We start from the raw sequence: 9,539 nt of genomic DNA, 5'->3' as shown, positions 1-9,539 counted from the left end.
TTCTCAACAAAGTGTTCATTCAAACACGGTAGTGCCAAGGTTGATCCTATTCTATCCAATTCAAACTCGAGCCTTCGACAAGATACTTCTCACAAACCTCATCGAACCAAGTTATTCGACCAAGTTAACATAACTAGTTGTCCCAAAAGTTGATGTTTTGTTGAGGACACATGAAGTGAAAAAGCAGTAACCGTAGTGATAGATACTATAGCAATATAATGTTCCACAGAAATTTCCTGCATAAGCAATTTCTAAACTCTTATAAATAGTCGTGTCTCGCGTACACAAAAAATAGGGAATACTAGCATACACTGACAATTTGTCTGTTAAGAGTATTCTCATTTTGTGAGTAAGTTGATAATAAAAAATTTTGTACATTTGTTTGATGGCAACATGTCTTTGCAGAGCAATCCAAGTGCATCCTTGAAGAATAAACCTCTGCTTCTCTAATTACTGGAAATAGAGCAAAGTGCATTCTCTGGGCAAGAAGGATCAAATGTAAGGAGCTGGGCTACTTTATGAGTTGCTATTTTTTTATTCCACTTGCAGAGGACTTAAATGTCCAGCACCTTGAAAGAATCAGCCACCACCTTAAGTTTGTTCCTGACTCGTCTCCACCGTCTTTCGTTTGCTCCAACGATCAAAGTATAGTATCTTCCTGCACAAAAGACATTATATTGTGGAGTTAATTCCAAGTTTTTATAAAGATATATGAACAGAAGATAGCTCTGAGTGTAGTTCATTAATTGAAGTTCTTTTTTTTTCTTTTTTTAAATTTAATTTGTAGATTCTGTTCAAGGATCTTAGAGCCCACTTGGATAATCTTATTCCTTTTAAGTAACTTTTTTAGCCAAAACATATTTGAAGCGTTTAGAAATTACTTTTCTTCTTTTTCTTCTTTGATTTGCAGTAAATATGGGAAGAGCAAAAAATGCTCTTGACGCCCCAAAAAAAAAAATTACTTCACTTTTTTGTTTAGCTTATCCAGTCATGTTATCCGACTCATGCTTACACACTATCATCCCTAATAAAATAATTTCACTTGCATAGGGTTCACTCCAAGTCCTGAGATTAGTTTAGCTGCAGTTAACAATTTTGGAGTCCATTTGATTGGATTTTGGCATGAACTTTAGACAGTGCACCTAATTGCTGAGCTTAAGAGAGCCAAAAACTCTGAAACTCCCAACCCCAAGCAGGATTCCAAAGTGATTGACAAATATCTAGCCAAAAACTTAGTTATTAATTAAACTGAAAGAGAACTTTAATCAAGCAAAACAGTTAATCAAATTTGGATCAGAAGTCAAAAATTGAGCTATCATTCCAATTTCTAAGTGATAGAACAAGTCGTTTATGCATTATACTTCTACAATTATTGAACAAAATCCTAATTTTAAATACATAATTAAGGAATTAAGTAATCCAAATAAAAATTCCCATTCACAAATATGGTTTAGAAGTGAAGGAAAGTGGCATAATCTAAAATAGTTTGAAACTTTGTTATGAATCAGTATCGTACCATTCCCAATTGCTATTGTTGCGAAAGCTGCTCGAGAAAAATTAGGAGATGTAAGTATGTACTCAAAGGTGCAATAGGTTCTACCATCAATTGTTTTCTGCATTTTAAATATTGAGCTGGATGAACTTATATAGATAATAATGATAATATATTAACATGATAGTGCAACCTGACAAGGATTATGCCATAACATCTATTCGGAAGAGCTATAATAAACAGATCCAAATACAACAACAAGCAAATCACAACATCACGATAGTTTTTGGTTGTTTTGGCAAAAACATATTGGTTCACCTTCAATGAGTTATGTCCTCTTGCCACTACATGTTTTCACTATAACGAAAAAGAAGAATACAAGATTTTCCAGCACCTCTCTAACCCAAAAAAGGGGCCCTAAAGAAACCCTTTATATTGTAGAACCATAATGCGGACCTAATAATACTTAAGACTCCTATAATAAAAAAATTACCACACAGTCTAACATAACCGCTAATAGAAATATTAGGAAATATTAGGTTGATCTGCGGTAGAGGAGAAAGTGTATAATTATGATTACGCTTCATACAGTCCATCTCAACCTAGAATGGAGATTAACTTTCTTGAAAATAGAACAGAACAATTTTGGAGCCTTATGTAACCAAATTACTCGTGAATTTTCTTGAAATTGAAACAGAAGTAAAAAAAAAAAACAAATACAGTGATCTATCTGACAGTTGAGCATGGAGAGGCGACATACCTCTTGCATATCCACTATTTTTTCTACCTGAGTTGGTGCCGAGTAAACATTTCTTACAAGATTTAAGACAACCTTCAAGCGAAGAAATCTTATTAGGAGACCCTTAAAACAATCTTTGAAACACACGCATACACATGAGATCTGAAAATGATAGTATTTACCTCTTCCATTGGGCCCAAATCATGGATATCTGTTTTATCTGTTGGTATAAAACTCAATCTAACATTTTGCAGTTGGAGATATCTGTCTTTAAATGCAGAATCATGACCTCTGAAGTCAAATTCCTGAACAAAGAATCATAAAATTTAAGAATATTAGAAAAGTTGATCATATCCCCACTCAGTTGTCATTAGAACTTACTCTCCAATCTGAGGGATAATAGTATGAATAGCCATCTATTTTGTCGATAAAGGCTTCATAGTTCTCTGGTATTCCTGCAAATGTGAAGTTGAGTAAATTGAAACAGAAAAGTAAGAAATGGATAGCATTAAATCCATCACCGGCATTGGTCTCTTCGTGAAGCAAAGAAAAAAACCCCATTACAAAAACATAGGATACTTTTAATTTCTTGTTTGATGGAATGTAAGTTCAGCAATTTTTCCAGGAACATCGGCCATGAACATCATTTAACTGTGAATTAAATGTAAATAAGACATATATCGAAAGGAATAAGAAAATTGTAATGTCTTCCAATCTATAAATTTCGAAGAAAATGACTCTATCTGCAGTGTAATAAATTGAAAAGCACAAAATAGCACCAAAATAAGTATTGGTGATGTAATTGCCTGCACCTCCATAAAAAAAGTGAGAAATTGCTACCAACCATGATACCTTCTGCCAAAAGTGGACATGCTGGGAACAAATTCAACGACAGGGCTCCTATTCCAATCGCAATTGTCCTCCTTTTAAATTTTCCTGAAACATTTAAACTAGCTGTTATAGAGAAAATTAGAGAGAGAGAGTAAACACAAAGAATATACATGTTTCGGCAATTAAGCCTACAACCATGGACGGAGAAAAGAATAACTCCATTAAACAAAACCAAAGAGTACTCTACAATCAATTCCAAATCCCCTACAAAATATATAGTAGGAGATAATACAAAAGTGTATATTAAAACTGAAATTTCCCACTAAAACTGTAACCAGTGAGACTACCAAAATTTTAAGTCCCATCAAATGAATTACGGTTCATGACTACCTCGGAAACTGGGGCTGAACCAAATGACAAAGGAGCCAGGAGATCAAAGAGGATTGGATAGTTCCTGTTTGTATGGGAGAAAACCAACTCCTATAACATGTATAGGATAAACAAATCCAATTCTGCTCTACGTGGGACAAACAAAGCCAATCATATTCTACTCGGAATATTGTCTTCGAAGCCACTAAACAACACATGATTATATGTTCATAAAAGAATGTAATTAGTCCATTAAAGTTAGACACGTGCACAATGTCATTAAATGGGTGAAAGCGAGACACGAATCCAAGTTCTTAGAAAATGTCATGTGTATATCGTTTAAATCTTATCTTAGGTAAAATGTATGACAGATGCAGAACTTTACTGGCCCTCGACTATTTCTTTATTTTTCTCAGTCACTAATAACGTTGCAGATACAAAATCAACATAAAAAAGAAAAATACCCTTTTTAAAACTGTTTGCGAGATAATTACGAGAATTTGATGGAAAATGTTATGAATTTTTTGCCCAGAAACTACTCATTTGCTTTAAGTATTAAGATTTAACCGACTTCCCCAGTAGAACAAAACATGGGTATAATCAGAATAAAAATGAATGGGAATTTTTACCTTCTGCTTCATCAGAAGACGTGTTGCTTGAGCACGCACTAATATGCCGTGAAGACAATGCGATGTATGTTGAATCACGCACGTATAGCTGAAGAAAGGATTGAATCACTGGAATTATAATCGCAGAATACAAAGAGAAACAAGGGATTCATTATGAATTGAAGTAAAATACACGGACCCTGTTCGTTAAGGCTGTTGAGGCAAAGCTCAATGTGAGCGATGAAACTGCCATGTTTATCTTCCGTTCCCTACGAGAAATAGTTCTGACTTTATAATTCTATCTTTATATGGATATATTTTCTTTGGCATGGATTCATTTCGGTGTGGATAATGTGCTTCTTTAGCGGCCACAATTAGGCAATCGACTCACAACGCGGGACTTTCGACTTCAGTACAAGTACGAGTGTGTTACGGGTAGTTGACAGTGTTATTGAAGGGCCATAGACATATGCTAGAATATGTGGATAGAAAATATGGGAAATTCTATTTGTAGCTTCTAGTGTACAATCCCCTCACATGAGTAGTACATGTAGAAAATCTCAAAAAATATTTTGAAGGGCTAGATTCACAGTTCCTTGTAATTGGATTTAGACATCCAGTGGAAGTGAATAACAACTCATTCTCAAGGGGCAATCGTGAGAAACTAATTAATGCATGTATTGAATCCCTAAATTGATGAACGTTGATTTTATACTTTGTAAGTATACGGATCGTAACAAATAATAAGTGAGATCCAGGAGTACGAATTCTCGTTCTCGTGAGAAGTACTCCCAACAATTCACGGAAAAAAATGATTTAAGCTAGTTTTGATTTGTAGAATAAACAAAACTAAAATGGAGGATGAAAATAGAGGTTAGTGTTCGTTAAAGGAGTTCAACCCTACGCATTACCCAACGATCAAGCTTAGTTGTACCATTTTCGGGTTCAGAATTTTATAAAATTTTTACAGTATTTTCTAAACTCATTCAAGTATAATATGATAAAAATTCAAAATTTTCTAACTTCATTCTGGTACTCAAATGGACACTTAAACATATGCCAAAAGCTATTCTCGAGCGTACTGAACACAACACATGAAAAAATGGCATAACTTATCTTACCGACCTTCAAATAACTTGATTTCAAAGCCAAAGGACATAGGACTCATAGGGATTTCAAATTTCACAACTCATTCAAAATTGAAAAATTCAGTTCTGGGTGACAATTTGAAAATTGGACAGAAAGTTGAAATTTCTATTTTACGTTTCTAGATGTCCAAATTCACTCGCCTAATCTTATTTTCGTGTTAAAATTTATGCTAACATGTTATACTAACATGATTCAATAAACATCAATTAATAGAATTTTATAAAAATCTAATTTCATGCTTAAATGAAATATGAGTTCAAACATAAATAATCTTTTAAATCCATTATCTTAATTTTAACATTAAAACATATGAAAGTAAATTCTACACGAGATAATATCACACATAAACTTAAAATTTTTCGTTCTGTTCTTTTTTAACCACACACTCTTCAGAAAATCACAATAATAACTCAAACAGGGGCAAGATGAGGGAGATGAGATTTTGTTTCTTTTTTTCCCCTTTGTATACTTATTTTAGAACCATGTTTCACATTTCTTGCATGATGCTTCTTGTTCTTCTTCGATAAAAGTCCCATCTTGGAACCTTACAATAAAATAAATGGTTAGTGTTTCGCGCGGGTAGTCGTTAACAATTAAAAAGGGATCAGACAATTGTGTAAGGAACAAATCTCTTGAGACAAAATCCCAAAAAGAGGTGTTTTATTGGCGATGATTTACAATTGGAACTAAACAGAATACCTCCAAGGGGCGCAAGCACACGAATACTGAAAGAAATGTTTAAGTTTAAACTAAGAAAATTGAAATTACATATTCTCTGTTCGAGAGTGTTTGATTCGGGGTCCTTCTGCTCTATGTCTTCTCTTCCTTTTATATTCCCTTGATGATTTCTTCATGATCAATCGCTTAGAAACTGCTTGATTGCTTTATAACTACCCACTTTCTTTATGGTGGCTAACTTGTCATGGAACTGACGTCTCTAACTGTTGCCACTACTCTTTGTCGTTCAACCATCTTCAACTGAACTCCTTGAATCGTGGAACGTGATAAGGTTACTCAATAACTGCTTCAATAACTGCACTTCTAGATAACCATAACATCTTATGTTTGCTAAAATTTTGGGCGATTCGAAGGTTTGGGCGAGAACAGTGTCATAGCTCTGGGCGACTATAAGGCACTTCATTCACTCAGATCTTGGGCGTCTTGCAAGCTTGGGCGATGATGTTACCGTGTTCGTGGGCTTCCATTGCATTCACTAATAACCCTATCTGGCCTTTATCCTAAATTGTCCAGTTAGGCCTCATTCTTTGGGCTATTTGATTTGAGAATTCCCAAATTGGGTTTCATTCCTTGGGCTATTCGATTTGGGCTGCACTTTTAGTGTGTCAACAATTACCCCCCCAATATGGCAGAATTAATACCAATTATTAATCTTTGCCATATTTACTTTGTGTTTCCCAACAACATTTGAAATTCTCAAGAATTTCAATCATTATTTCCTCCATAGCCTGAAAAAGTGCGACGTTACAAACCCTTATAAACCCCAAAGACACGCCATTTCGTTGTACCACTAAATCACACCTCATTATTTCGCGCTTCTTTCTCGCTATACCACTGTTCATCTTTTTGCTTCTCTACTACGTTTCTCAAGCAAATTTTAACAAAACTATATTTCTTCCTCAATGGCTGCTCCACAAATCCAATCTAACGACTTTTTTAGTTTCGAAGATTTCTAGAAAATCCTCACTCGGCCATATGTAAATCCGAACTTCCTTGTACCAGCCAATGCCGAACTTAATGAGTTCTATCTGGGTCCTTCATTCAACAACGCCGAAGCCGTCGAGCAAGTGGCGGTGGGCCAGCTGTTCTCTTGTACTCAAGGCCCTCCATTCCTGAACTCTTTGCCACTGAGGTAGATTTGCGAAAAAGGTATTCGCACTTGACCTAAATCTGATGTTGTTTTCCGTAGATGGCATGCTCGCCTTGTGGGTCATGGTCCTACCAAGGCACTTTTTGATTGTGCTAGGATTTCTGATTTATAAGAAATCTCTCTTCAACCCCCAATTTTTGACCCAGCACTTTTTCCTATTATTTTAAGTTTTTGGTCTTCTGAATATAATACTTTTATTTTCCCTCTTGGTCCCATGTCTATTACTTTAAGGGATGTTGGGGCCCCTTTAAATCTTCCACCTTTGGGCGACACCATTTTTCCTAGTATTTTAATTTCTGGTGTTACCCAAAATTTGACAAAAAACTCACCGAGTCCTATTCAAGCCTACAATCAAATGCTGAGCCTTCCCACGCTGAGCGTGTGACCTTTCTTCAGATTTAGCTTTGTAAATATATTCTGTTTGTGCCCAATATAAAGCCTTCTATGAGTTATTTATCCATAGCGCAAGAATTGACGCGTGGTAGGCCTTTGAATTTGTGTTCCTTCTTTTTGGCTGCCCTCTATAGAGACATGACTTCTCTTCAATTTCAATTGAAGTATGGTGCATCTCCCACTGGCAGCGGGCCTCTTTGATTCACTCAACTGTGGTTGAGAGCCTATTTTCCATCACTTGGTGCTCTATCCATGTCCCTTCGTTCTGCTAGCTGCTATGGGCTAGCCATTGACCCATTGAGCCCTGTAAATATGTCTAGAAGGGGCATTTTTTAATTTTTTTATACTTTAAATTCAATTCCTTCCTTCTTTCCCTTTCCTGCTCATTTAACTCCAAATTATGTGCAACCTCCATCTACCCTAGACAATGCGAGCGCCTCTCTGCTCGTTTGGGTTCAGTTTTTGACTAAGAGAGAATTGTTCCATGATATTTTAACTGGAACCAATGCCAAAACTGGGGTTGAAATATATGCTCCCCAATTTTTTGCTCGCCAATTTGGTTTTGGCCAAATTTGGCCTGTTCCCCCTTGTTATTCAAAAAATTTGATAGACCGCTTTCACACTATTAATAAGGCAGAGGCACAAGTTATAGATGCTCGCAATATTCTTTTGACGAGTAACTTTTCATTAACCCCCTTCAATCCTAACCGTTTCGTTCACCCCCTTTTTGAACAACTCTAGCCATCAGTGAAGCGCAGATTATTTGCAACTGATGCCAATTGTGTTTTTCATTCACTAGATCATCCAAACATTCTTTCCACTTCTCCTATTTTGGTCACCCCTGTGTCCATTAGGAATCCTTCCTCCCTTACTCGTGCTAAACAATCTATTCGTCCCTCTACTTCTCTACCTGCCAAACCTACTGTAGCTAAGAGTGCCCCAAGCCGCAAACGGCCAATTTCAACATCTCCCATTTTGGAGGAGGATGATGATGATGATGCTGATGACACTCCTCTCATTGTCAGTAGAAGGGTAATTGAATTCTGTTTACTCACAAGCATACATTTCTATGTGCTAATGGTTTTCTTGAATTTCTCAGAAAAGTTCAGCCTCTCCTTTGAAGACTTTGGTGTTGGCAGCTCCTGCTCCATCATCCTCTGCTGGAGCTGCTTCGTCCAAACCAGCTGATGAAGGGACTACGCTTAAAGAGAAACCTTCAGTCCCGGAACTTTTATCACAACCAATGGACGAGCCACCTTCTTTCCAGGGCGCCGACCCCCTTAACGTCGAACCAGAAAGTAATACATTTTTTGATGTTTTACCTTTGCTTGTGCTATTGGTTTCTGATTTGTTGCTTCTTTAATCATGCAAAGGCTCCTATGGGTCTGCCTGTTGTGGCAGAGTCTTCTCGTCCAGACAAGGGAAAGTCTCCACAGGTGGTGGGGTCACAGGTGGTGGAGCCAACTGGTGATATGCCACCTCCCAAGATTGCTGATGAGGTAACTTTTTGCTTCACTTTTATTTTCACTTTGTTTATTGTAGTGAAATCCTTCAATGTTGGCATTTTTCTTTGTCGGATGCTGATGAGATTGTGCGTTCCATCCAGGACTTATTCACTTCCTGAGGGCAAGTCAAGACGTCTCGCTCTATTTCAACCGGTTGTCCTTCTGCTTCTTCAGAGGAAGATATGAAGTTTCTCAAGCAGTCGATATTTGAGTATGTATCTTTTATGGATATAGACATCGATCGGGCTAGTGCTGCCAAACATAAGGATAAGCTTGAGCATTTGAGTGCGAAGTTGGTGCAAGCACTGACACTTCCGTCGGTCAATATTTCTGCTGATTTTAAAGCGACGTTGAAAGTTGTCAACTCTGACATCCTCTCTTTGCTGGCCAAAAATGTTGAGCTGAAGGCCAAGAGTACTCAATATCTTCGCGCTGCATCTGAAAGAGAGTCTTTGCTTCTGGAGATCAACAAAGCTGATGACGAATTGAAAGAAATCTCTTCCGAAGTTATGATTGAAGACTCTTTGATGACCAGTTTGGCTACACAGATGAAGGAGCTTCAAGT

The 9,539-nt window shown here is 36.8% G+C and overlaps 1 protein-coding gene across 4 annotated transcripts; it reads right to left on the bottom strand.

Annotated features, from left to right (window-relative positions):
- Positions 1-221: 221 nt before the first annotated feature.
- Positions 222-4,450, bottom strand: LOC111368640 (photosynthetic NDH subunit of lumenal location 1, chloroplastic). 4 transcript variants are annotated; one of them, XM_022990000.1, is made up of 8 exons: positions 4,239-4,437; positions 4,061-4,148; positions 3,084-3,185; positions 2,613-2,686; positions 2,414-2,536; positions 2,253-2,324; positions 1,517-1,613; positions 222-658 (listed from the first exon to the last, which is right to left on the bottom strand). In XM_022990000.1, the coding sequence occupies exons 1-8, from the start codon at positions 4,290-4,292 to the stop codon at positions 555-557; spliced, it is 714 nt and encodes a 237-aa protein (XP_022845768.1). In that variant the 5' UTR covers positions 4,293-4,437; the 3' UTR covers positions 222-554. The 4 variants fall into 4 exon arrangements, with proteins under 4 accessions (XP_022845768.1, XP_022845769.1, XP_022845770.1 ...); XM_022990001.1 differs by having other exon boundaries at positions 3,084-3,167; positions 4,239-4,429; XM_022990002.1 differs by lacking the exon at positions 1,517-1,613 and having other exon boundaries at positions 4,239-4,450.
- Between the last annotated feature and the right edge of the window lie 5,089 nt (positions 4,451-9,539).

Source organism: Olea europaea, chromosome 19 (assembly GCF_002742605.1).
Source record: "Olea europaea var. sylvestris chromosome 19, O_europaea_v1, whole genome shotgun sequence".
Lineage (NCBI taxonomy): Eukaryota > Viridiplantae > Streptophyta > Magnoliopsida > Lamiales > Oleaceae > Olea > Olea europaea.
Note: the sequence above shows the minus strand (reverse complement) of the source record. Positions and strands in the feature narration are given on the sequence as shown.